Source organism: Ceratotherium simum, chromosome 26 (assembly GCF_057802395.1).
Source record: "Ceratotherium simum simum isolate JZ-2026a chromosome 26, ASM5780239v1, whole genome shotgun sequence".
NCBI lineage: Eukaryota > Metazoa > Chordata > Mammalia > Perissodactyla > Rhinocerotidae > Ceratotherium > Ceratotherium simum.
The window spans coordinates 25,266,733-25,293,572 of NC_141925.1; the positions used below are offsets into that span (position 1 = coordinate 25,266,733).

Sequence of the window (26,840 nt, forward strand, 5' to 3'; positions counted from 1 at the left end):
GGGGACGGGGAGAGGCTAGGTAACCTGCCATCTTTATGGTAGTCTCCTCATCCTCCTGGTTCCGCCATTCTGAAGGAACACTAGAAGGCTAGAAAACTACTATTCCCATCGCACCTCACAAGATCGACTACTCGTCAGGTGTACGCCCCTCTTCCGCCATCTTGCTTGTAGTCCTCATTCCTTTTCACCTTTCCATTGTTCCTGACGAATAGAAATGGCAGCGGGAAGGCAGCAGATGGACTGCGACTCCCGTCAGGTACCACACACGCGGAGGGTTGTGGACAGGAGGGCGTGCGAGTGTCTGGGAAGGAGGTCGGGTCAGGGGAGAAGGCCATCTTGTTTGTAGTCATCGTTCCCGCTCCTTATCTATGCTCTGTAACGGGAAGCCTTGGGGCAAGCGGACTATAACTCCCAGCATCCTCAACTCCCGGCTTGGCACGCTCTCCGCCATCTTGTTTGTAGTTCCCGCTGGCCCCAGCCGCCTATTCCCTCCGTAGCATCAGCGTCCGCAGGACTACGACTTCCGTTGTGCCCTGCGCGTGCTCGTCCTAGAAAGTGGAGGTGGTGGGGGAAGGAGGGGGCAGGGGGCGGGGTTCCTCTGGGAGAAGGAGGGAGTAAAGAGGAGGAGGAGGGAAGGAGGAGGGAGGGGAGGGGAGGGGGAAGAGAGGAGGAAGGAGGAAGGAGCTAAGGAGGGATGAGAGAGGCAGCCAGGGCCCCGGGCCGAAGCAGCGCGGGGCCAGGGGACCGGGGGGGCTGAGGCACCCCAATTGCCCCCTCCCCTCTTCCCTGCCCCCTTCCATCCTTTCCTTCCAACCTCCTGCTTGAGGAAGGGGTTTTATTCAAATTTTATTTAAATCTCTATCTCCGGAGGGTCGTGCGCGCTGGGGGAAGGGGGAGAGGGCGGGGGCGCGCACAGGCTGGGGGGCGGGGCCGGAGCAGCTTCCTTCACCCCCCTCCGCTCGCCCGGTAGCCGTAGGGCAGGGGGCCGCAGTCCAGGGGCGGGCCCAGGGGAGGGGGGCAGGTTACAGGGACCCCCCCCTCCCCGGGAACCGGCGGTGGGTGGGGCTTGAACCCCGGAAACGGTGGGGGGCCCAGGCCTGGCCCTGGACCCCTGGACAGTGGGGGCCGGGAAGGGGCCAGTTAAAGGGCCGGGGGCGCTGGGGAGAGGCGGGGCGGGGTGGGGGGAGGGGAGCTGGGACTCGGACCCCGGACTGAGTGGGGCCCGGGCAGAAGCTGAGCACCCTGCGCCCGAGGAGCCCCCGTTGGTCTGGGGGGGCTGAGGGACTGAGCCCCCCAGAGCAGGACCTCCCCCTGGAAGGGCCGCGCCGCAGCCCGTGGGAGGGCCTTGCCTCCGGCGCCCCCCATCTCCACTCGCCGCCGTCCCGGCCTCCGCCGGAGGGAGGGGCCGAGCGCCCTCGGGGGGCCGTGGACCCCGGCGTTCTGAGCGTTCCGCGCCCCGCGCCGCCCGGCCCCCCCGCCGCCGATGGCCGCCGACCCGCCGGGAGCTGCCGAGAAGGGAGAGATGGCTCCCGGGACACGTGTGAGGTGGGTTCATGCGGCTCCTCCTCACCCCCAGACCTAGGCAGCTCCCACTCCCATTCATCCTCAGCCTGGCCTCTCTCTACCTTCCCCGCCCCCAGCCTTACCCTCTCTTTGCTCCAAACTCCTCATCTCCAGCCCTCTTTCCTTTTACCTCTCAACCCTGGGGAACTGGCCTTCCTTCCTGGACCCTGCTTCCCCTTGCAGACCCCCATCCCCTCATCCCCTCCTGCAGTCGCCGCCCTTCAGCCCCCTCTCCTGGAGTGCTAGAGGGCCCCTTCCCCCCTTGGATGGGTCTGGAAGTCCCCGGAAAGGGGGAAGCTGGGGTAAGACTCTGGCCATGAAGAGACCCTCCAGGCCTGCTGAGTCTGTCTGGGAGCTTGGAGGATCTGGTTTCCATGGGAAGGGGAGCCCAAGGGATTCTGGACAATTAGAGTTGGAAAGCAGCCTGGGAAGCTGGTGGGGGGCAGGGGGGCACATGTAGGACTAAGCCCATTCTGAGTTCTGTGAGATGTCAGCCTGGATTTTAGAATCACAGGGAATCTGGGAGATTGCTCAGGTTGACCTGAGAGATCCCAAGAGGAGGGTGTCTTGGAGGAGAGGGAGCTCTGTGGGGAGCAGAGGAGTTGAGATCTTGGGCAGAGGAGGGACCCTGAAGCAGCGTCTCAGGGGCGTCCTTGAGCCCTGGGAGATTGGGCAGTGCAGTGAATCTTTAGGGCTGTGGGGGGGCAAGGATCCCATTGGAGCTGGTGAGGATATCTAGGTTTTGGGAGAAGAGAGATTGGGTGGTAGTTGTGTGTGAGAGAGATAAAGAAGGGAGAAAGAAAGGTCTGGAGCTTCCACCCAGGAATCTGTGGGTACCTTGGAGGTAAATCTGGGGAATTTTAGTTTGGGAAGAGCATGGGGCGTAGTACATAACAGGAGAAGAGTTGGGACTTCTCTAAGGTAACTCCACAGACAAGGAGCCCCTAGCCTTCCAAGGAGCTTTGGTGTGAGAGTGTCAGTCGAGAGGGCCAAGTGTCCCTTCATCCTCCCTGGGCTAGGTGAGGGGGTGCTGAGGAAAGGTAGAGGAGGAGTGAGGTTATGAAGCCAGTTCTCAGGCTCCCAGAGGAGCCAGGTGCACTGCTTGAGAGAGATAAACCTTGAGTAGAGAGAATGGCTCCCCGCAGCCCCTGCAGACGGGTGACCTCCTTGTTCCTTGTCTCCCTGGGTAGGAGGGCAAGCTCTGGCTGCCTAGGAGTGGGGGCAGCATCCAGGAGCCTACCAGGCCAGGGCCCCAGTGGGCCCACCTGACCCTGCCACCATTCACCCACAGCCCTCGGCGTTGCTGACGCCCCCAATGTCGTCGAGCAGCCGGGGGCCGGGGGCCGGAGCGCGCCGACGCCGAACCCGCTGCCGTCGCTGCCGGGCCTGTGTGCGAACTGAGTGCGGGGACTGCCACTTCTGCCGAGACATGAAGAAGTTCGGGGGGCCCGGGCGTATGAAGCAGTCGTGCCTGCTCCGGCAGTGCACTGCCGTGAGTTCTGCCCCCACCGCATTGGGCTCCCTTCCCCAGCTGGCCCGAGTGCCTTTCTGGGGTGGCTGGTGGCTGCTTCCTAGAGTGGACTGTAGAGTTGCTGTGTGTTCACTCATTCATTCACTGGTTTGCCCAGGTGTTCACCAGGCCTGTTTTTGTTCTCAGCTCCAAGCTGGGGGTAATGTTAGGGTGCACAGAAGAATCTAGCCCAGTGCCTACCTTCATACTTTTCCCAACTTTCACAGGTACAGACCCATAGAAAGTTCTGCCACTGTCATACCCCTCCTCAGAGGTATCTGTGCACAGGAACTAACGCCCCCCCCCCCCAAGCTGGCCCCTGTCAAATTCTTAGCCTTCTTTGGCCTCTTCCTCACCCATCAGAGTGGTCTTGGATTTGAGGCCAGGTTTACCCTTTGTGTGACCTTGAGCAAATTACTTTGAACCTCAAGTATCTTCTCTAAGATGTTTCCTTTGCTGAGTTGTAAAGATTAAACAGTAGAATGGATTTAAATGTATCTGCTATAAGGCCCAGCGCACAGTAGGTATCTGAGAAGCATGGGTTTTTTCCCAGCCTTCCTCATCCTTTGAGCTTCCCAGCGCCCCAGAGCGCAGCCCTTCCCCAGCAGCCATGAGGAGCCAGTTGCCTCCTGTGTCCCCCTCCCCACACCACCACCTCCCTTTTTTCCTACAGCCACTCTTTCCTGGTTGGTCTCTTCACCCAACAGCCTCTCTCTTCTCTTCCTTTGTTCCCCAACCCTTGCCTCACTTTCCTGTTCCTTCTTCCCCACCTTCTTCCTTGAGCCTGTCTCACAACCTTCAGCATCCCTGATACAACTCACTATTACCATTGTTCTCCCCAAAGTCACATTGTCTGAGCCTGCTCCTGTTTTATGCAGGACCAGCCAGCTGCCTTTAGTGTTCCCAGGGGTCTTGCCAAAATCAGGTTCATTGTAGGGTCCAGAGCAACCCTGGCTGCCCATTGAGCAAACTTGGAGACACCCCAAGCTGCTGCTGTGTCCCCTCCAACCTTGAGTATTATTGTCATATTTGCTTATGGTCTTTTTCCCTCCTCAAAGCCAGCTACAATGTCAGGGTCACACAGGCGTGTGATCAGCTGCAGTAGTCACAACAGTGATGACAACTGTGTATCGAACGCCTCTCATGTGTTATCCCATTCTTACAACAGTCCTGCGAAGGGAAAAAGTCCTCACCCCAATTTACAAATGGAGAAATAAAGACTAAAGGAGATTAAATCAGTTGCCCAAGGTCATACTGCCAAAAAGGAGCAAAATCAGGATTTGACCAAGCTTGGCCCGTGGTTCTGAACCTCATCCATCAGCTGGCCAGGGTCGCCAGAAGAAAGGGTCTTTCCCCTGTTGCTTGCTTTCGGGGTCCCTGATGCCCCCTCTCCACCGACAGCCCGTGCTCCCACACACAGCTGTGTGCCTCTTGTGTGGGGAGGCTGGGAAGGAGGACACAGTGGAGGGAGAAGAAGAGAAATTTGGTTTGAGCCTCATGGAGTGTACAATCTGCAACGAGATCGTCCACCCTGGCTGCCTGAAGGTGATGGCCCTGGGGACCCTGGAGTCTGGGGTGGGGCTGATGGTCAGAGAGCAAGGAAGTGGGAACACTGCCTCTGGCATGCTACGTCCACTCCCTGCCCTCTGCTGACAGATGGGGAAGGCTGAGGGTGTCATCAATGCGGAGATCCCCAACTGCTGGGAGTGCCCTCGCTGCACCCAGGAAGGCCGGACCAGCAAGGTACGGGCAGGGGCTGGGCAGGGCACTGGACTCTGGGTAAGTGGTGGCTCAGAGAGCTGTGCAGGATCTCACCCCTAGCTTCCATTTCCTCAGGATTCAGGTGAGGGACCAGGCCGCCGCAGGGCTGACAACGGCGAGGAGGGCGCCAGCCTGGGGAGTGGATGGAAGCTGACGGAGGAGCCGCCGCTTCCACCACCCCCACCCAGGCGCAAGGGGCCCCTACCTGCTGGGCCCCCCCCAGAGGACGTGCCTGGGCCCCCCAAAAGAAAGGAGAGGGAGGCAGGGAATGAGCCCCCCACCCCAAGGAAAAAGGTGAGCCAGGGAGCATGCTCACTAGGTCCAGCCCAAGGGATTCTGGGAGCTCTAGTTTTGTTCCTTTTTGGGGAGGATGGGCCTGGAAGTCAGTCGTCTGTGGGTTGTTGGGAGATGTAGTTCAAGAGGTGTTGGAGGGAGGATGGAGCATGCTTAGTGTGGAGGAGAGGTACAGGTAAGGGGCCACTGGCACTGGGTGGGGAAGCTTTGGGAGCCCTGGGTGTTTTAGGAAGGAGGGAGAGAACATGCTCAAATTAGCTGCTACCGAGGAGGAAGGAGGGACTGGAAAGGGCCTGATGGGGAAGAAAGAGGAGATGAGAGCATGCTCAGTGAGCCAAGACTGGTTGCGAGGTGAGCATGCTCAGAGTTCTTCCTGAGATGGGGGCTTCTGGGATTTGTAGTCTAAGAGGAGGGCATGGATCTTAGTTTTGTGGATAATGAGGGGCTAATGGGGCCTCTCCCTTTCCCCATATTTCCTTCTTACCTCCCCGGTAGGTGAAAGGAGGCCGAGAGAGGCACCTGAAGAAGGTGGGTGGAGACGCCTGCCTCCTGCGAGGATCGGACCCAGGCGGCCCTGGCCTTCTGCCCCCCAGGGTTCTGAATCCAAGCCAGGCTTTCTCGTCCTGCCACCCTGGGCTCCCTCCCGAGAACTGGGAGGTGTGCCGGGGACCTCCTCCTTCCCCCTCCCACCTTTCCTTGCCCCACCCTCCACCCTAGAGACAGAGATCTATCCCTTCCTGCTCACCTTGTTCTGCCCCAGCCCCACTTGGCCACGATGGGCAAGTGGGAAGAGTGGACCCCTGGGAAGAGTGGAGAAGGCGAGTGGGTTGGGGCCAGGCCATAGGAGCCCCTGACTTCCCAAGAACCCTTGGGGTATCATCTGACCCATTTGCCTCATCTTTCCAAACCTTAAAGGGGAAAGAACTGAGTTTAAATCCTGGCCCAACCACTGACTCCCAGTGTCATCTTGGCAGCTTGTTGGCTGCTCTGAGCCTCAGTTTCCTCATCTGTGAAGTAGAGATGATACTACCTACTTTACCCACCTATCCCACAGAACTGTTTAAATCTAATGAAAGTCAGCAAGCTTTGTAAACTATAGATTTGAGGAAAATGAGGCTCAGAGAGGTTAAAGGATTTGTCCAAGGTCACACAGCAAAGCTAGAATTCAGAAACCGCTTCGCACTGACACACTAAATGCAAGGGTCTGCCTGATTTTGATCAAATCCTACCTCTGTCATTTGTCAGTTTGAAACCTTGGGCAAGCTCCTTAATCTCTCTGAGCCTCGGTTTCCTCATGTCAAAAAAGAGTGGCCCAAGTTGCCATTAGATTCAGCATTGTGAGAATGTAATGAGTCAGCAACCTGGGGCCAGACGATCATTGTTCCTCTCACATCGTTGAGTAAGACACTTAGAATTGTCTAGTCCAGCGTTCCATGTTGTAGGTAATGAGGCAGGGGCTTGCCAAGGTCACACAGAGACTTGATGGCCAATACTCAAAACTAGGTCTCTGACTTCTCCATACCTCACTGCCTTTGGAAATTCATAACCCATTGAAACCCATAAGGCTTTTAATTCTTTGAGTCAGCGCCTTCGTGTTACAGATAAGGAAACTAAAGTTCAGAGGGACATGACTTGGCTGAGGGCCCACATCACTTGGGTGCAGAGCCAGGACTGGAACTCAGGACTGTCCCTTGGGCTGTTCATCCCCTGGTGACCCCTCAGGGGCAGGGGGTTGGGAAAGCGTGTGTCAGGCCCTAGAACAGCCTCACCCTGTCTCCCTGTAGAAACCAAAGCCGCCTTTGGCTTCTGCTGAGGGCCCGGCGGTGCCGTCTCCATCACCACAGAGGGAGAAGCTGGAGCGTTTCAAGCGGATGTGCCAGCTGCTGGAGCGGGTGCCTGACACCTCCTCGTCCTCCTCGGATTCAGACTCGGACTCCGACTCGTCAGGCACATCGCTGAGTGAGGATGAGGCCCCTGGCGAGGCCCGGAATGGGCGACGGCCAGCCCGGGGCAGCTCGGGCGAGAAGGAGAACCGCGGGGGGCGGCGGGCTGTGCGCCCTGGAAGTGGGGGGCCCCTCCTCAGCTGGCCCCTGGGCCCCGCCCCACCACCCCGGCCCCCACAGCTGGAGCGGCATGTGGTACGGCCCCCACCTCGAAGCCCTGAGCCTGACACGCTGCCTTTGGCTGCTGGATCCGACCACCCCCTGCCCCGCGCCGCCTGGCTTCGTGTCTTCCAGCACCTCGGGCCCCGAGAGCTGTGCATTTGCATGCGAGTCTGCCGGACTTGGAGCCGCTGGTGAGTGGCCTAGACAGGCCTGAGTTCCGCTGCCAACACTCTCCTCCCTTGCTGTGAGACCAGCCACAGTTCCCTGGTCCTCTCAAGGCCTTATTCTTGTATTGATAATATTTCCGTAGGATGTACGTATGAGTGTAAAAACTTCCATGTTTACTCTGCACAGGCTGCTTTCCATTTATGAGCTCATTTAACCCTCACAACAACTTTGTGAGGTAGGTACTGTTATTCCCTTTTTCACATGAAGCTGAGGTTAAGGTCATATGGAGAGGAAGCAGTAGAACCAGGAATTTGAACCCAGGCCCCCTGGCTCCAGAATCTTTCTTCTTAATAACTATCATTTATGAATGTTCAGTATGTGCCAAGCATAGTGCTAACTCCTGTGCATGCATCATCTCATTTGCTTTTCACACTCCCTCTCTTGGGGACAGTCTTATTATTGGTCCCACTGGCACATAAGATAGCCCTTTGCTGAACTGGCCCCTGTCCTCTCAGAGATGGCCATATTTGGGCCTCCTGACTCCACTTGTAACTTCTTCATGTTCTGGAGCCACCACCAACACCCTCTGCCTGTCCTCCCCCCATCTCCCCACTGCTTCCTGAACCTTGCTTGTTCAGAAATGTCAAGCGTCCTCTGAAGCCCCTGGTCTTCCTCTTTGATCCTGCCCCCTACAGATTCCCCCTCGGCCCCCACCATGAAACTCCTATGACACTCTGTTCCCCTCACAGAGCACATCGAGGCCTTCTGCATGTAGACAAGCCATCATTCATTTATTCATTTTCATGTTCCCATCAGTTGCTGGGGTGGGGGAGATACTGTGTCTGTTTTATCTTCATGTTCCCAGCACAGGACAAGGGGCAGTGTAGGTGCTCAAGAAATATTGTATTAAATGAGTACATCCAGGCTCTTTCCCAGGCTCTTACTGTGGCCCGGGTGTCCTGTTGGGCACTTTGCAAATGTGAGCTGATTTGTTCCTCATAGTAACAGCCCTCTGAGGGAATGAGAGACACCTGAGGGAATGAGAGACACCTGAAGTCACAGTGCAAGTTAATGGCTGAACTCAAACTTGAATCCTTTTCCTTTGGATTCTGGGGTGCTGGTTCATGCCTTCTGGTCTCTGTGGAAGCTATAGAGCTAAGAGGATAGGAGTGCAGGCTTGAGGTAAATTGCCTGTGGTTGAATCTTATTCTTCCTCTGAGCTGTACGTCATTGGTCTACTCTCTTAACTTCTCCATGCCTCAGTGTTTTCATCTGTTAAAACAGGATAACCAAAGCGTTTACTTCATAGTGTTTTTGTGAGCTAACATAACGTAAAGAAGTGAAGATGGTACTTGGGAAATAGAAATTACTCAGTGCCTTAATAATAATCGTTGGTATTCACTCAGTTAGAAATATTTAGTGAAAGCACAGACTTTTACATCCTCAGAACATAGATCTGTGCCCTTGAAGAGCTCCCAGTTAACCTGCAACATAGAAGCAAATAGTTACAACAGTTGCTGGGGATCATTCCCCCTTCCCCCCGCCCCTGCCTCATGTATTAATTGAGGAAATGTTTGCTGAGGCCTCTTCATCAAGGCCACCCCCGTGCTTGGCGTGTGGGATCCAGAACTGAAGAGGACTTGGTTTCTGCCTCAAGGAGAGACTTGTGACTGGAAGTGGACAAAACAGACAGACTGGACTGCATAGTGGTTTCCAGCTTGGGCCCTGGAGTCTGGCACTCATGGGTTTCGTCAGCTGTCACTCCTGCACTTCCTGGATGTATGGCCATGGGTGGATAGCTGTACCTCCCAAGGCCTCAGTTTTCTCGTATGTAGTCTAGGGTTCATATTAATACTCATCTTGTGGGGATTAAACGAGGTGGTTCTTGCAAAGCACTTAGCACAGTACCTGAAGCATACTAAACACTCAATAAGATGGTGGCTTTCAGTGAGAAGGACCAGGGTAGGGCAGAGCAGGGGTCTGGGGGGCACAGTGGGCCAGGCAGGAGGCTCTGTCAGGCCTGGGCACAGAAGTCGGGATGGAGAGGAGGGATTCAGGTTGAGAACTTTTTAAGAAACAGAATGGCTTGGATTTGGTGACTAAACGGCTAGGGGGACAGCAGGGTGACACATGAGTTTCTGGCCCACAGGCCTCGGTGGGCAACGGTGCCATTCCCCAAGCCCTGGAATACCTGAAGAGGAGCAGGTTCCAGGGGAAAGTGAAGTGCTCAGATTTGACATTTGGTCTGAAAGGCCTGTGGGCCAGTCAGGAGCTAGCAGGAGAGCAGCTGGAGGTACAGGTCTGATGCTCAAGAACAAGATCCAAGTCGAGGAGTTTTTTTTGTTTTTTAAAGATTTTATTTATTTATTATTTTCCCCCCAAAGCCCCAGTAGATAGTTGTATGTCGTAGTTGCACATCCTTCTAGCTGCTGTATGTGGGACGCGGCGTCAGCATGGCTAGAGAAGCGGTGCGTCCGTGCGCGCCCAGGATCCGAACCCGGGCCACCAGCAGCGGAGCGCGCGCACCTAACTGCCAAGCCATGGGGCCGGCCTAAGTCGAGGAGTTTTTAACCTATAGGTAGCAGCTTCAAAGAAGAGGGCAGAGGCAGAATGTCAGGATTTGTGAGTTACAGAGAGAACAGCCAGAGACTTGGAGGAGATCGAGGGTGGAGGTGTGTCCTCAAGGAGAGAGAGTGAGGAAGGAGTAAATGATGAACAGTGTTGGATGTTGGCGAGAGGTCATAGGAGATGAAGGACCAGAAGTGGCAGGTGGATTTTGCTACAAGGAGGCCTTGGTATCCTTGGCTGTGTTGGGGGGGACCATGATGGTGGGGGGACCAAAGCCAAGTTGACTGGGGTTGAGAATGTCAGCTCCAAGGCAGGAACTTGATCTGTTTGTTTGCTGGTCTGTCTCTAGTTTCTAAGATGGTGCCTGGCAAACAGTAGGTACTAAAAAAATACTTGTTGAATGCATGAATGAAAGTGAGGAGATCAGCATGGAGTGTGGAAAGAGGGAGTGGGGTGGAGCTAGAGAGGAATTTGTTGGAGGGAGAACAGGAAGTTGCAGCTTTCCTGTCTGGTGGCTTCTGTCTTCTCTCGGACCTGGGACGTGAGGTGATCTACCAAGAATGAGAGAAGAGAGGCTGGGCGGAGGAAGCGTGGAGGAGGTGTTGAGTTGCAGGGGAGAGGGTTGGGGCTCTGGAGGACATGGGCAGAGGGTGGCAAGGAAGGGACTGGAACACAGGGTCAGGGCCATTTGGGGTTGGGAGTAAAGGCTTGGAGAAGGACAGATCAGAAGACGGTGGCATCGAGGAGCCGCGAAAGCTGAGAAGGAAGAGCTAGCTTTGGTGGGAGCCCAGGAGGCTATGAGCTGCTTACTAGCGGCGGTCTGGTCTGATCCATCTCTGCATCCCCGGAGGGCCTCTGCAAGAGGGAGGTTCATTACTGGAATTGAGAATTTTGGAGGTGGGCTTAGTGAGGCGATGACTTAGTCAGGGGGTGGCTGGAGTCAAGGAGAAGGTGAGCAGGTGAGGGAACTTGCACATGCAGCCCCAGCCCTCAGATAATGGCATGCCTTTGCCTCTTGAGCATTCTTCCTGCCTCTTGCCTTAGTGTCATTCCCCCGCTTAGAAAGAACCCGTCCATGACTCCCTGTCGCCCTCACAACAAACTTCCATGGTCCTCTTGGATGTCTGGACGTGAACAGTCCTCCAGTGACTGCACGAAACGCTTCCCCTGCACTGTCTCCCTTCATTTTTGCAGCAGACCTTTGAAGCAAGTGCTGCCTCTACCCCATTTTATGGTTTGGAAAATGGAGGCCCAGAGAGGGCAAGTGACTTTCCTAAGGTCACTCAAAGCATAGAGGTAGCAGGGCTGGGGTTTAGATCCCCATGGTGCTCACTCACACTCTTCACCTCTGGGCTCTGTGGCCACGACAGTCCAGCCTGGGATTCCAGCCCTCCGTGACATGGCACCCCTAGTCTGGGCCTCCTCTGCAGCGTCACCCTTGCCTTTTCCCCACTCAGAGTTCAGGCTCTCAATTCTGACCAGCTTGGTTTAAGCCCTGGCTCTGCTACAACTTAGTAGCTGTGGGACCTTGAACAACTTTCCTGATCTCTCTGGGCCTCATTTTCCTTAACGCTACAAAGGAGATGATAATAACAGTATTTACCTCCTATGGCTGTTGTGAGGTAAAATGCTTAATGCACAGAACAGTCAGTTTCTGACACATAGTAAGCCCTCAGTAAACACTGCTTATTGGTGCTGTGGTCGTCGTCATCATCATCATCCTTCTCGTTATTATGATGAGGTGATGAATTGCCCCTTGTTCCTGCTCCCTGAGGCTCTCAGAGCTCCATTTTCTCTGTGTGTCCTGGGCTTGGACACTGGTTCTCCCCCATCTGGAGTGCACGCTCTCTTCCTCCTGTCCCCGTGCCAGAGCAACTACTGCCTTCCTTCAAGTCTCAGATTGGGCATTGTCGCCCTGAGAGGCTCACCTGTCCCCGTCCTCTCATTGACTCTTATCATGTCCTTTGTCACTTCAGTTTCTGTGGACAGGCTGTGTCTCCCCCAGTGGAGGCTGGACACTTAGTATCAGTAGGGGCCCCAGTGACTTTGGCTGCCACGCTGAGGTTTAAACTCAGTGTCCTGGTCATATAAGGGCAAAGGGACCAATTAGCTTCAGCCAAGAAAAGTCAGGGAAGACTTCCTGGAAGAGGAGGCACTGGAGCTGAGCCTTGAAGGATCTGGGTTGGTTGGCATTTCTGGCAGAGGCACAACATGTGCCAAAATGTGTTGGCACCAGACAGCATTGCATGTCTCTAGGCTGGCAGGTTGTTTGGCCTGGCTCTTGTGGAGTATGATACAGAAACAGCTGGGAGCCTGTGTGCGCCCTGGGGGAAGGGTTCCACATAACCATGGAAGATCCAGAAGGGCTTCCAGCTGGTGGTGGCAGTTGAGCTGGGTCTCCAGACTGGGCCAGAGTGGGCAGGGAGAGATTTTGGATGGAGCAGGATTTCACTGAGTGGAAAGAGAAAAGGAGCAGGACCTAAGAGGAGAAGCTGGGTTGAGGGTAGGTTGTGTTGTTTTCGTTTTTAGAATTGGAGAGATTTGCAGATGTTTATTGGTTGAGTGGAAGAGACCAGGAGAGGGAGAGGCTAACTCTAGAAGAGGATGGCAGGGGCAGGAGGTGGCAGGTGGGGCAGCAGAGTGGAGTTGTTTGGATTGAAGCCGTAGTGTCTGTGCCTCCAGCATTTCCTAAATGTCCGTGGGGCTCTGGAGTAGGCCTGGCACTTTTACGTGGCACAAAAACATGGCTTAATCCTTCTGTTAGTTTTGAAAAGGAAGTCTCACCATTGGATGCTATTGTGTCTTTAACACCTCTCTAATACTTAGCTCCCTGTTTAAGGAAAATAGTCTTCAGGTGGTACTTGAAAGCCACAGCAACACCTGGCTAGAATTTAGTAACCCTGGTTTGCTTTTATTGTGTTTATTTCTAAGGCTAACATATTTATGTGAAACAGTATTGGTTTTAAGTGCAAAGAGGGGATCAATTTAAAGATAAATTCACATTCTGCAGATAAGTGGAGAGCAAATGAGTGGAGTTTGGGGATCAGGGCTTCTTAAAGGGAAAGCCCTTTCCAATGGGGGGTGCAAGGGAGGGAGGATACAGCTTCCTGGGCCCCTCCCCACCCCTGGTGCTTCGCACTGTCCAGTGGGAATTTCCTGACTTGCCTTTGAGAACTGCACTAGAGCGGAGTTTTCAAACTGAGTCTCGAGGAACTGTAGTGGCCCACAAAGTGTTAATAGATGACCTTGGGAGAGGTGGAGAAGGGTTCCCTGGTAAAATAAGTTTGGGAAGCCCTTCTCCAGTTCACTGCATGTTAGACTAGTCAAAGCTCTAGGAAATGCTGGGATCGGGAAACGTGTTGAACTTTGTTCAGGCCTCATTTGTCTTTGTAGCTTCAAGTCCTGGGACCTGCCAGCCTTCTATAAACATTGATTAAGTGCGTGAAATGAAAAGCTATAAATGAGGTGTGTTGTGGAGGTGCTCTGTGGAAGCTTCAAGTAATTCACATTGGCTCATACCATTCATTCAACAAATGTGCAGCAGATAACCTACCATGCACCTGGCATAGTGCTGGGCGTATTGAAGGAAGAAAGCCAGAACCGCCCTTGTGGAGCCTACGTTTTAGTTGGAGGGACACAGTAATCAAATAAAGAGAGAAAATCAGGCTGTAAGTCAAGCCTTGGGCAGCTGGCTATCAGGATGGGGCAGATGTGGATCAAGAGCAAAGATTAGTGAGGAGATGAGAGGTGCCCAGGAACCACCACTTAGCGAGAAGCCTGAGAAGGCGGGTGGAGGCTGCTGACAGATACCTTTGGTGTTACATCAAATACAGTGTGTAGGATGTTTGTGTCTTTGGCAAAATGCTTTATAAGCTGTAAGGCCCACAAACTAATAACCAATCATTTGATCTTACAGCAGCCCTGTGGGGCAGGCCAAGTCTGGATGATCTTTATCTTATAAACGAGGCCTCTGAGGCTCAGGGAGAGGAATTGACTTGCCTAGGGTCTCGCGTCCAGTTAATGATGGAGTTGAGCCCCAAACTCAGTGCTTTTGGCCTAGGGCCAGGAGCTTCCTGCCTTCCCAGCTGTCTGTGTGGACCAGGAGAGAACTATGGGGAACGTGGAGGATGGAGAGGATTTTGGGCACCCTGAGAGCTGAGGACTAAGGTCTCTGTCTCCCCCTTGTGGCTGGCAGGTGCTATGACAAGCGTCTGTGGCCTCGAATGGACCTGAGCCGGCGGAAGTCACTGACCCCGCCCATGCTTAGTGGTGTGGTTCGTCGCCAGCCTCGAGCCCTGGACCTCAGCTGGACAGGTGTCTCCAAGAAGCAGCTCATGTGGCTTCTGAACCGACTGCAAGGTAGTCTGGGGTGGTGAGGCAGGACAGGGTGAGGAGGGGGACAGACCTGGGACAGAGTCCTCCTAGCACCAGCTTCCTGAACCCCCCAGGCCTGCAGGAGCTGGTGCTCTCCGGCTGCTCCTGGCTTTCCGTCTCTGCCCTGGGCTCAGCGCCACTGCCGGCCCTGCGGCTCCTGGACCTCCGCTGGATCGAGGATGTTAAAGACTCCCAGCTCCGCGAGCTGCTGCTGCCTCCGCCAGACACCAAACCAGGTGCAGCCTCTGTTGGCTCATTTGTAGAATGGGTTGGGCAAGATTGGGGGTATGAGGCCTCCAGGGTCTCTTCTTTTTTTTTTTTTTTTTTTTTAGATTTTATTTATTCAGTTTTTTCCCCCCAAAGCCCCAGTAGATAGTTGTATGTCATAGGTTCACATCCCTCTAGTTGCTGTACGTGGGACTCGGCCTCACGTTGGATGGAGAAGCGGTGCCTCGGGGCGCTCCCGGGATCCGAACCCGGGCCGCCAGCATCAGAGCGCGCACACTTAACCGCTAAGCCACGGAGCCGGCCCTCCAGGGTCTCTTCTGACTCATGCTTGGTGTTAAAGGATTTGAAAAAAGGACAAAACATGAGTTTAAAGAGAAGGCGCTGCTTGGCTGTGTTCATTCGTTCAGTTACCTGCTACATGCTGGGCCCTGTGCTAGGAGCCAAGAGAACAGGAATGAAGAAGATTTAGCCCCTGCCCTCCAGGGGGGAGTAATGAAACACAATATAGGACAGGAGGATGACAAGAATTCTGGGGGAAGCCAGGGCGTGGCCAATAGATACTAGTGAAGCTGCTGAGTGCCATGGGCAGTACTGGAGGGCCTCCTCCAGAGGGAGCTGTGGTGACTGCTGTGGAAGAATGCAGGTCCAGGCCAGTCAGTCCCATTTGCTGAAACTGGCCAGTCAGTCCCATTTGCTAAGAGGACCCAGGAATAGAGATTTGTCTGTGAAATATCCTGGTTTTTGGATATTTATCCAAAAATAGCCATCATTTTTTTAAATGATGGCAATTAATTCAGATTCTTTTAAAATTCATGTGTGGACCCAGTAAAGATGTGACTGAGCAACAGATTTGATCCCTAGACTCCTTGCCCTACAGTAAAAGGACAAGGATTTTCCTGAGGGAATAGAGCAGAAAGAGGGAGCCAGTTGACTTGGAAGGTTGCATGGGGGTGGTGGTATCATCTCCCAAGTCAGACCAGCTACCCCTTCTGCCTGGGTCAGGCCCAGGTCCCCTGCCAGGTAAACTCAGCTTTTATTGTTGAACACATACTCTGGGTCTGGCCGTGGTTAGGGCCCTGGAGACCTCAAACTGAATCAGGCCCATTCCCCACCCTGGTGGAACGCCAGTCATACTGAAGACAGAGACTCAGATGTGGAAGGTTATGGCATGGTGTGGTAAGGGCTGTGGTCAGAGGGTGAGGGGGTGAGAGAAGCCCTCCTTGAGGGCTTTTCGAACTGAGTCCTGAGAGGGACAGGGTTTTCTCAGAGAGTGTGAGGCAGGAATAAGCAGTGTTGTGGGGCATGAGGCCCATATTGGCAGAGGGGAATGCTGGGAGCTGAGGCTGGTCAGGTGAGCAGAGGCCTGGTCACACGGAGGTGTGGGGGAGCCCCAGGAGGCATGGGGGCTCCTCATCTAGCCAGGAGTTGGGGTGCTCACAGCATCTTCTCTGGTCCCTATTAGTCTGTTCCCCACACTGAAGCCAGGGGAACCATCCAGAAGGGCAAATCTGTTCATGTCACCTCTGTACTCTAAACTCTTTCTCGTGGCTCCCCAGTGCTCTTAGGATAAAGACCAATATTTTGTCCCTGAGGCTTGGCATGTTCTGGCTCCCACTGACCTCTGCCATTCCTGCATTTCAGCCACCTCAGCCTCCTTGCCAAGCTCCCTCCAGCCCCAGGACCTTTGTCCACTCCTCTTTGCATTTGTCTAACACCTAATCATCCTTCAGGCCTCAGTGTAAATGCCAATTCCTCCTAGAAGCTCTCCATGATCCTCTCCCCCATTGAGATCAGAGTCCGTCTTCAGCTTTGAGAGTGGTCCCCTCCCAGCATATCACTGTACAGTCGTGAAGTGATTTGATTAAAATCTGTTTCCTCCCACTAGGTTCATAAGCTCCGTGAGGGCAATGACTGCTCGCTCCCGCACCTTGCTTTCACAGCTCTCTTTTATGACTCCCTTCTGCCTACCCCACTTCACACAGCCTTAGGAGAAGAGTAGCTAAGCAACTAGGATTCTTGCCATTTTCTGGACAAGGCACCAGAGGCCCAGAGGGGTTGAGTGACTGCAAGTCACACAGGCAGAGCCAGACCAGAGCACCCACCCATTGTCCACTCTTACTGGAACTGGACTGAGCCAGAAAGATTTAGGCAGGCTGAGAGTGGGCATTGGAAACTGCGTTCCATGAGGGGAGAAAGTGCTGGTTGGCTAGCAGACTGACCCCGTTCCTCCTGTCTGAACTCACTTTAGTCTAAGCCTCTTCATCAGGAGCTTGCAAAGATGAGCCCTCGAGGCCTACTTTGCATGTTGGGACTCTACACCTGCTTTTCTTTTTTTTTTTTTTTTTTTAAAGATTTTATTTATTTTTTGCCCCCAAAGCCCCAGTAGATAGTTGTATGTCACAGCTGCACATCCTTCTAGTTGCTGTATGTGGGACTCGGCCTCAGGCTGGACAGAGAAGTGGTGCCTCGATGCGCACCCGGGATCCGAACCCGGGCCGCCAGCATCGCAGCGCGTGCACTTAACCACCAAGCCACAGGGCCGGCCTACACCTGCTTTTCTTATCTGGGCTCCCTGGCTTCACACAGCATTCCTAGAGCAAAACTTCAAGTTCTTCCACTTCTTTGCTTTTGCCCCTCCTGTTCTCTGCCTGGTGGACCCTTCTCCCACCTCTCTGCACATTCAGATCCTTGAAGGCCCAGCTTAAATGCTGCCACCTCAGTGAAATCCTCACTTGTGCCTAGTCCCTGCCCCCTCCCAAGCCAGAAGTGACCTCTCTTTCCTCTGCTTCCCTCTAATGGCTTTTAGCTGTGGCCCAAGATGGAGGGCATCTGTAGCTATATCCCCTCTCAGGCTCTCACAGCTCCGCACAGGAACAAAAGGGGGTGGAATTCAGGGCTTGCCAAATCAGGTGCCCACAGAGGAGGCCTGGTAGGTAACAGAAGTGATGGGCTTGGCACAGGACATCAGGTTGTAGCACCTAGCAACCCAGCTCCAGATAATCATTGTCAGGTGAAAGGGGTAGCCCAGTGATGCCAGATCTTACGATTTTTCAAGGAAAAGCTCAATATCTAAATTTCTTTATACAAATATCTTTTGGGGGGCCGGCCTGGTGGCATAGTGGCTAAGTTCAGCACGCTCAACTTCAGCAGCCTACGTTTGTGGGTTTGGATCCCGGGTATGGACCTACACCACTCATCAAGCCATGCTATGGCAGTGTCCCACATACAAAATAGAGGAAGATGGGCACAGATGTTAGCTGAGGGCTACTCTTCCTCAAGCTAAAAAGAGGAAGATTGGTAACAGGTGTTAGCTTAGGGCCACTCTTCCTCACCAAAAAAAAAAAAAAAAAGTCCTTTTTGTAGCATTAGTCGTTAAAAAAATGTTTAGCATCATGAACACTCCATAAAACACTTGTGTAGGCTAGTTTCCTGACTTTGTACCGTCTGATCTAGTTTATCTCAGGGCTAGGCTGGTGCCTGGGAGGCAGATAGCATTTTGGTAAGAGTTTGGACTTGGAGTCAACAGGCCTGGTGTCCTGGCTCTGTTACTTCAGTCATGTGATCTTGGACAGATTGCTTAATGATTTGAGCCTCAATTTTCTCATCTGTAAACAGGGATGATGGTTAGAGAACTCATCTCCCAAGGCTGTGGTTCTTAAGTGTGGTCTCCAGACCAGCAGCATCAACATCATTGAAGGATTTGTTAGGAAAGTCAACTCTGAGGCCCCACCTTAGACTACGGAAACTCTGGGGGTGGGGCCAGCAATCCATTTTAACCAGCCCTCCAGGGGACACAGAAGCCTGTCTACTGTGGCGACTGGCATAGGGTCCAGCAGCCACTTAGCTGGTGCCTGGCCCACAGTCAGTGCTCAGTTAATGGCGGCCGGTGCACCATAGGTGCTTAGTTAAAAAACAAAAACCGCAATGCAGGAATGTGGTAGCTAGATAGAAGAAAAGCAGACCACGTGCTTTGGGTGCACAGATGAGGGGAAGGAGCTCTTCTACCCTGGAGATGGAGGAAGAGGAAGCCTCCGAGCTCAGACCTGAAAGCCAGGGACCCTGGCCAGGCAGAGGATTGAGCATAGGTGGCCAGAGGCAGAGTCTCGCAGGGCAGGGTTACCTGTGGAGTTTGGCCCCAGTGTTTGGGGGTGACGGAGAGGAGTTAGGAGCTGAGACAGGGACAAGACCTTATAGGAACTGGAATGTTTTACCAAGAAGATCGGCCTTCTCTGAGGTGCCCTCAGAGAGTTTTTGAGAGAAGAGGGATGTTGTCCCAGTTGTGTTCGAGAATGGTTCTTTGGACACCAGGTCAAGAGGAGAGACGGGAGTGAGTGAGGAGGCTGGGGCAGGAGTGGTGTCGACGCACAGTGGTGATGGGGAAATGGAGAGAAAGGATCCAGATGGTGACTTTACTAATCATGGAAGGAGAGGGAAGTGGAAGAGCCTGGGATGGCCGTCCCATTAGGGATGTCATTTGTTGGATGAGTGAATATGTATATATATATTGAGCACCTATGTCCCCGTTGCTGGGGATAGAGCAGGAACAAGACAGACAAAACTTGTTGCCTTCATGGAACTGACATTCTAGTGGGAGAAGAAAAAACATATATATGCCAAATGGTGAGAAAAGGGCAAAAAAAGAAAATGCAGGGAAGGGGTCAGAGTACATGGAATGTTATAGTTTCAAATGGAGTAATCATGGTAGGCCTCACTATGGAGGTGATGTGAGCAACGGACAGAGAGATGTGGTCAGGTTCTGTGCGTGTTCGGGAGAGGGGACAGCAAGTCGAGGCTCTGTTATAGTCGGAGCAGGTTTAGTGGGTGGGGAGGAATATGAGAGTGGGCACACAGCTGGTTTGGATGCCTAGGTGCAGGGATGGGAGCAGCCAGGAGGACTGACCTCTTACCTGCCTGCCCAGGGCAAACAGAGAGCCGTGGGCGGCTGCAGGGGGTAGCAGAGCTGCGCCTGGCGGGCCTGGAGCTGACAGATGCCTCCCTGCGGCTCCTGCTGCGCCACGCACCCCAGCTGAGTGCCCTGGACCTGAGCCACTGCGCCCACGTCGGGGATCCCAGCGTCCACCTCCTCACGGCCCCCACGTCCCCACTCCGTGAGACTCTGGTACACCTTAATCTTGCTGGTAAGCATGGTCCCCTCTCTGTCCATCCTGCTAGCTGTTGTCCCCATGGCTAGTGGCTACCCTGTACTCACCTTCCTGGTCTCAGCTACCACTGCCCCATCCCCAGGTTGCCACCGCCTCACGGACCACTGCCTCCCGTTGTTCCGCCGCTGCCCGCGCCTACGCCGCCTAGACCTGCGCTCCTGTCGCCAGCTCTCACCTGAAGCTTGTGCCCGGCTGGCAGCTGCCGGGCCTCCTGGCCCCTTCCGCTGCCCAGAAGAGAAGCTGCTTCTCAAGGACAGCTAGTTGGGCGCCCCCCACCTTCCCCCAGGACTCTTCAGGAGCCTGGACCTCGGGCCTTCATTTCACCCCTGCTGGGAGGCCAGGTTACCCACCTCATGACTTGGGATTCCTGAGTTTTCTGACTTGGGATTCCTGCCCAGGGACTCGAGCCAGCCTCCCCCCATCTCTACCCCCTGCACTGATATCTCTGGGGGTCTCTCCTTCCCATCCCCTCCCCCTTCCACCTGCTTCATTGTCCATCCCCTGGGGGGAGTGGGTCAGAGGTACTGGGGGGTGCTGAGCCAAAGGGATGGTGGGAGGGGGGTTAAGGTGCAAGTTTGAGGGAGGGAGAATGGGGAAAGGGTATCTGCACAGAGGATACTGGGAGCCAGGGGAGTGGGGGAGGTGGAGGATGGGCTGGGGAGGGGGGCAGAAAGCAGACCATCAAGGGTTCAGGGAACAAAGACCAGATACTTGGAGTTGGGGGGTGGGGAGGGGGGTCCAAAAAGGGAAACCAGAGGAGCAATTGGGGATCCAAGTATCAGAGGCGGGGGGACGCGGGGGACCAGGGGAAAACCAGGACTGAGCAAGGGGTGGGGGGCAAGAGCAGGTGGGGGGGCAGTAGTACCCCTCAGGGGGTCACCCCTCTCCTTACTTCCTCCCCAGATGTCAGTTCCTTCCCCCCAACCTTGACTCCTTGAACGTCATTGACAATGGCAGCTATTGTGAGGAGTGGGGGCTGTGGGCCTGCCCGCTGGGCCCAGGGGAGTGGTGAGGGGTACCCCAGCCCCCTACCTGCCTCCCCACACAATACTTGAACATTCATCTGTACTGAAGTGTTACTTGAACCGGGGGAACCTCGGACCTGGGGGAGCCCGAATGTGAGGGGACGGGACCAGCTGGGACTGAGATTGGACCGGTGGGCACCCAGTTTGGACTGCACCACCCCCAGGGTCTCTCTTGCTTTACTGTATTGAGCAGCCCGACACCTCCTGACCTGAGGTGGGGTGGGGTGCCCGCCCAGTGATGGGGAAAATGGGACTCCTCCAGCTTGGCTCCTCCCAGTCTTTCATCGTTATGGAAACTTGTATCCCATTTGCCTAGGGAACTGCCACTCCTGGTTGCCATGGAAATAGCAGCCAATGGACACCTCCCAAAGCCAGTGCTAAGGCTAGAAATGGCTCCTCTTAGGTGCCATGGGACTTAGTAACAGACTCACTTGGCCCTCCCTTGCCCCTTCCTCCAGTGAGGGAGTGGGGTTTGGGGAGCCAGGGGGAGGAGTCGGGGCCCGGTCCCGTCCCTCAGCCCAGGCCTCCCCGGGGAGCCGGGTTGTACCATGTAGGGGAGGGGTGATCTTTCCACATACCTCAGGTAACAGGGAGGTGCGCGGGTAGGGGGGAGGGACTGGGCGGACCAAAGGCCGGAGGGGAGGGGGTCCTGGGAATTGCGAAAGGCTTGAGGATGGGGCCGCTTAGGGGAGAGGGAGGAGGCAGCCCTGCGAGGGATAAGTGGGGGACCCAGCCGGGCTGGGCCCCTGGGCCCCGGGTCTGTACAATACGGTTTGCTATAAAACTCAAAATCTTCTAGCCGGGGCCGCCGAGTTCGTGTGTCTTTCTGCGGCGTTGGGGGCGGGCGGCGGGGGCGGGGATGACCGGAGTGCTCACCTTTCGGGGCTCTCGGAGGAGGGGGCTGTTTAGATGGATCCGGGGGGCTTTGGACCTCCTAGGCTTCTCGGAACTGAGGATACAGGGCCTTCTGCGGTCCCTGCGGATGAATGGGCTCACCTCCGAATTCACTATTTAGGTGGGGGTTTGGACATCTAGGGGTGTCCAGGTGTACCTCGAATGGTCCAGGGCCCGGGAACTCCCAGTCACTGGCTGGGACTGGGCGTTCATCTCAGCAAGACTCGGGCACCTGGATGAGATCCTGGGTGGACTGGGGTCGCAGGGTCCCTTGGGATCTCTGCGGACGGTCCCCCGGCTCCACCCCATCATGTGGTCGCCCGGCTCCGCCTCCGCCCTAGTTCCTGTTTCGGTCTTTGCTGTACCGCTTCGGCTCCTGGGGTTCTCCGCCAACGCCTGCTCTTCCTGCTCCGCCCGGGCTGCCTTTTGTTGGGCGCCCGCCGCCCGCATCCTCGCTCGCCCCGCCGGGGTATGGGGCCTTTCCCCGGCCTGGGCCGGCCCTGCTGGGGCCCCCGAGGAGACTCGGCCCCACCCTGACCACCCAGCCCGCCTGGTGCTGCGGCCCCGAGAATGAGGGGCGGCGAGGGGGACGCGGGCGAACAGGCCCCGCTGAACCCGGAGGCCGAGAGCCCCGCGGGCTCGGCCACGTACCGAGAGTTCGTGCACCGCGGCTACTTGGACCTCATGGGGGCCAGTCAGCACTCGCTGCGGGCGCTCAGCTGGCGCCGCCTCTACCTCAGCCGGGCCAAGCTCAAAGCCTCCAGCCGCACGTCTGCCCTGCTCTCGGGCTTCGCCATGGTGAGGGGAGGGAAGGGGCGCACAGGGTGGGGGTGAGGCACATGGGGGGCACGGAGCCGTTGGCGAAGTGAACGGATACTCAAGGGAGAGAGGACAGAGGCAAGGAAAAGATGGGGTTCTAAGAGGTAAAAGAAGGGAACAAACAAGGTCCAAGTGACTATACAAGTCCCTTTTTGGGGAGTGGGGGGTGTGTATTTGTATGTGAGCAGATCTCTAGTAGAATGGGCCATAGGGAGGATAAGCAAGTCACAGAAGTTTCATGGGGGACACAAGTCATGTCATGGGGGTAGACAGATCACCAAAGGGGATAACATATGCAAAGATGGGACAAAGAGGTCCAAAAGGAGCTTGGCCCAGGCAGAAGTGATTACTAGGTCCCCGTGAGAGATTCAAAGGGAAATCAGAGCTGGGTGGGGGCTGTATAAACAGGACTAGGGCTGGGGGTGGTCAGAGAGGGTAAGCTGGGCGGAAAGGTCACCCAACTGAAGGTGGGCCCATCTCAAGGAGGGCAGCTAGTACCCAGCATGCACAAAGAAGGCTTAGCATAGCCCAGGGAGGCTTTGAAAAGAAAGAAAGCCGCTAGGGAAAGAAACTGATTAGGAAGCTGATACATGATTCTTAAGCTGATAAACTGCAGGTGTGGGCGGATGATATCAGCTAATGGTCCCAGCAGAGGCCTCCTAGGAAGTGGGACTGAGGGAGGTCCTCGGGTGAGGAATAGTCAGCAGGCACGAGTCCTGGCTCCTCCCTGCTTGTGGCCAGCTATGTGACTCTGGACAGGCCTCCACCCCCTTGCAGGCCAGTGGGAAATTGTGAGATCACAGAGGGTGCGCCCTCTGTAGCCTGCCAAGTGTCCACCCCAGGATGAATCTGCCTAACCCTAGATCCAAGCGTGTCAGAGCAAGACACACATCAGAGATGGCTCAGACTACCTGATAATTGGACAGGCATGGAAACCAAGGCACAGAATGGGGCAGTGGCTCTGCCAAGAGCACTCAGCAGATGAAGGATATAGAACGGAATAGGACCCAGGGTCACTGGACTGTTAGTCCAGTGTTTCCCCACCATCATGACAGGAAGAAGGAGAAAGCGGGCTGGAGGGGGGTCCTCATAGGAACAAGCTCCTGCAGGGGTTGGGGGTGGTCCAGATGAGGATAGAGGGATCATAGCACTAGGTGATTTGGTTAGTCCCTGTCCCTCTCTGTGCCACAGTCTCTGTACTTGAACGATGAGAGAGAAAGTCTCTATCCCTTAGGGTCATCTTAAGTCTATGGTTTTCTGTGTGGGAGCCCAGGATCCACAGGCCAGCCCACTCTTCCTGATGTGGGGTCATCGAGGGACAGGGAGTTGACTCCCCTTCCCCTGTACAGACTGCAGAGAGAAGGGAACAGCCCCGTGGACCTAGCTGAGGGAGTCCCCCACCCCCATTTACCCCATGGTCCAGCCTGTTCCCAAGGGGACAATCCGGCCTGCTACTGGACTTGCAGGTTGCTGGGGCAACAGCTTAAGGACCAGGACCTTCTCTGCAGGATCAAGAGGCCAGATGAGTAAGTTCTGGGGGCAGGACTGGCCCCAGTCCTGCCAGGGGAGTGCAAGGCTGGGTCAAGCTCTGGGAGAAACCAGGACTAGGCCTGGCCCAGATCCCTGTCTATGGAAACCACCTGCTGACACCCGCCATGGCCCAGTTTCCCAAAATACTCAGCCTTGTCTTCCTACTACCACCCTCCAGGCTCTGCACCTTCCTTCTCCCAGCCCCAGAGCAATCGAATGGATCCTGCAAGAACCAGGCGTGGGGAAAGATCCAGGTGGCTTAGGTTAGAATAACACTATATAAGTTGTATTGAACTGTCACTAAGTACCAGGCATTGTACTTAGGGCTTTTATGTGCATCATCTTTCTATTATCTTATGAAATAGGAACCTCTACTATGGCCATTTTACAGATGAGAAAACTGAGGATCAGAGATGTTAAGACACCTGCCCAGGGTCCCACAGCAAGGAGGTGGCAGGATTTGAACTTGGCTCTAGAGTCCAAATTTATACAAGCCTAGAACAGGATCATCAACTTAAATGTTTGCAAAGGCCAGGCAGGTAATATGGACACCAAGTTGGCTGGGTGGGGCCTGTGGCTATCAAGAGACCCCATGTCCTGTTCAAAGGGAGCAGCCATGACAACTCTAGCTGATAGTTGCCATGCAGGAATGTGGGCCTGGTGTAACCAGATCTTGCAAATTTTCAAGAGGATCTGGAAATAGGCATATTTATATGAAATCTCTTGAGTTTTAAAAGTTGGCAACTTAATTCTTTAAAAAACACACTGCATGAGCCAAGCAAAACATGTCTGTAAGCTGGCTTGGGTTCACGGTGTGCCAGTGTGCAAACTCTGGCCTTGGACTTTAGAGTCCACTCTAAATAATAACAGCAAACAGTGCTTACTATGTGCCTTGTGCTATTCTTATCACTTGATGTATATTATCTCATTTAATTTTCACAACAACCCTATAAGGCAGGTAGATGCTATTATCAGTCCCCATTTTTCAGATGAGGAAATTGAGGCACAGAGAGAACTAAGTCACTTGCTCAGGATTACATAGCTTGTGGAGCTGAGAATGAACCCAGGCAGCCCAGCCCCAGAATCTGTGCTTTTTAACCCCTGTGTTATAACAAGGTAAGATTGTCAGAAATGTCATCCAGCCCTCTTGATAGCCTGATGTGGAAACCAAGGCCCAGAACAGGACAGAGCCTTGGCAGTGCTGCCCATTCACTCGCTCAACAAAGGCTAGGTGCCTTCTTTCTGCCAGGCAGTGTTCTAGGTCCTAGGGATAAATCAGTGATGTATACCAACAGGCAAAAACTCCTGTACTGTTGAGGAGGTTATGGGCACTCAATCTATTTCCTCTTGTCCCCACAGGTGGCCATGGTGGAGGTGCAACTGGAGAGCAACCACGACTACCCACCAGGCCTGCTGGTGGCCTTTAGTGCCTGCACCACCGTGCTAGTAGCGGTGCACCTCTTTGCACTCATGGTCTCCACGTGTCTGCTGCCCCACATTGAAGCCGTTAGCAACATCCACAACCTCAACTCTGTCCACCAGTCTCCACACCAGCGACTCCACCGTTACGTGGAGCTGGCCTGGGGCTTCTCCACTGCCTTGGGCACTTTCCTCTTCCTCGCTGAAGTTGTCCTGGTTGGCTGGGTCAAGTTTGTGCCCATTGGGGCCCCCTTGGGCACGCCGGCCCCTGTGGTACCTGCCTCCCAGGTGCCTGGGACTCTGCCATCAGTGACCAGTTCCCTTAGTCCAGCTTCCAAGCCATCCTCTGCTTCTGTAGCCCCGTCACAGGCTGAGCCATCTGAGGCCTGCCCACCCCGGCAAGTGTGTGGTGGGGGCGGGGCCCATGGACCAGGCTGGCAAGCAGCCATGGCCTCCACGGCAATCATGGTACCTGTAGGGCTTGTGTTCGTGGCCTTCGCCCTGCATTTCTACCGCTCTTTGGTGGCACACAAGACAGACCGCCACAAGCAAGAGCTAGAGGAGCTAAGTCGCCTGCAGGGGGAGCTGCAGGCTGTGTGACGCTGGTGTGAGCCCCAGCTGCAAGCACTGCCTCCCTCAGGGGTCTGCAGACCCCATCCCTGCCCCTGCCTGGAGACACTTCCTGTGGCCACTCTCAGGTAGAGACCAGATTTCTGCTCTCAGGGTCCTTTGGGCTGGGCCTTGGGGCAGCTCCCACATTCCCAGGGATTCTCCATCAGTCGGTCCTTTAGGTTTTCTAAGTTCTACTCTACAGCTGGGCTGGGAGGAGGTGGAGGGCCTCAGTCCGAGGCCACTGCGGTAGGCGGAGGGGAGGGCAAGGAGACCCTGGTCAGACCTTTGGTGCTGAACCTTATCCACTCGCCCCTATACAGGATGTGGAGGTCAGAAGGTTACACGCCCACCCAGCTGCCCCAGAAGGCAGCCAACTCTTGCTTTATTTTTGTAGAATCTGTTTTATGGTTGGCATTTTTGGGGAAGTTTTCCCCATCCTCAGATTTTGATGGGTTTTACACTCTTGCTTTAGTTGCTGTAGAGAGAGATTTGGGTGTTTTTACCCCAGGCATAGGTCCAGGAAGAGCCTCCCTATTTTGGGAGGTTCAAGTGCCTGCCCCACTGCCCTAGACCCACACTTACGCTTCTATATCTGGTTCTCACTCTCCTGGACCAGGGCTGGGGGTCTATGTGTCCAGCCTGACTCCCTAGCAGGGGTTGGGGTGAGGAGGTTTTAAGGGAGAAGGTCCAGTCCCTAGTCCTTGAAATACAGAGCTCTTCTGACACTGAATTTTTGATGCACCTTGTTTTGTATAATAAATTGTGTTTCACAGATGTCCCTGTGGCTGTGAATGGGGTGAACGGGAGG

The 26,840-nt window shown here is 54.8% G+C and overlaps 2 protein-coding genes across 4 annotated transcripts; both read left to right on the forward strand.

The window, feature by feature from the left end:
- Window positions 1–1,216: 1,216 nt before the first annotated feature.
- On the forward strand, window positions 1,217–20,318 carry FBXL19 (F-box and leucine rich repeat protein 19). 3 transcript variants are annotated; one of them, XM_014794607.2, is made up of 11 exons: window positions 1,217–1,545; window positions 2,855–3,055; window positions 4,475–4,618; window positions 4,730–4,816; window positions 4,910–5,128; window positions 5,624–5,785; window positions 6,913–7,424; window positions 14,165–14,328; window positions 14,418–14,579; window positions 19,491–19,709; window positions 19,816–20,307. In XM_014794607.2, the coding sequence occupies exons 2-11, from the start codon at window positions 2,879–2,881 to the stop codon at window positions 19,992–19,994; spliced, it is 2,025 nt and encodes a 674-aa protein (XP_014650093.1). In that variant the 5' UTR covers window positions 1,217–1,545; window positions 2,855–2,878; the 3' UTR covers window positions 19,995–20,307. The 3 variants fall into 3 exon arrangements, with proteins under 3 accessions (XP_014650093.1, XP_087273463.1, XP_087273462.1); XM_087417337.1 differs by having other exon boundaries at window positions 5,624–5,656; XM_087417336.1 differs by having other exon boundaries at window positions 1,408–1,545; window positions 19,500–19,709; window positions 19,816–20,318.
- A 1,458-nt stretch (window positions 20,319–21,776) lies between these two features.
- On the forward strand, window positions 21,777–26,806 carry ORAI3 (ORAI calcium release-activated calcium modulator 3). The gene is made up of 2 exons (XM_004439452.3): window positions 21,777–22,450; window positions 25,361–26,806. The coding sequence occupies exons 1-2, from the start codon at window positions 22,223–22,225 to the stop codon at window positions 26,018–26,020; spliced, it is 888 nt and encodes a 295-aa protein (XP_004439509.1). The 5' UTR covers window positions 21,777–22,222; the 3' UTR covers window positions 26,021–26,806.
- The last annotated feature ends 34 nt before the right edge of the window (window positions 26,807–26,840 follow it).

Excerpts from the sequence above, each read along its gene's own strand:
- FBXL19 (XM_014794607.2), top strand. The coding sequence starts at position 2,879 with ATGTCGTCGAGCAGCCGGGGGCCGGGGGCCGGAGCGCGCCGACGCCGA. Across the intron at positions 4,619-4,729 it reads TCCACCCTGGCTGCCTGAAG|ATGGGGAAGGCTGAGGGTGT; the intron begins GTGATGGCCCTG and ends CTCTGCTGACAG. Across the intron at positions 4,817-4,909 it reads AGGAAGGCCGGACCAGCAAG|GATTCAGGTGAGGGACCAGG; the intron begins GTACGGGCAGGG and ends CCATTTCCTCAG.
- ORAI3 (XM_004439452.3), top strand. The coding sequence starts at position 22,223 with ATGAGGGGCGGCGAGGGGGACGCGGGCGAACAGGCCCCGCTGAACCCG. Across the intron at positions 22,451-25,360 it reads TGCTCTCGGGCTTCGCCATG|GTGGCCATGGTGGAGGTGCA; the intron begins GTGAGGGGAGGG and ends TTGTCCCCACAG.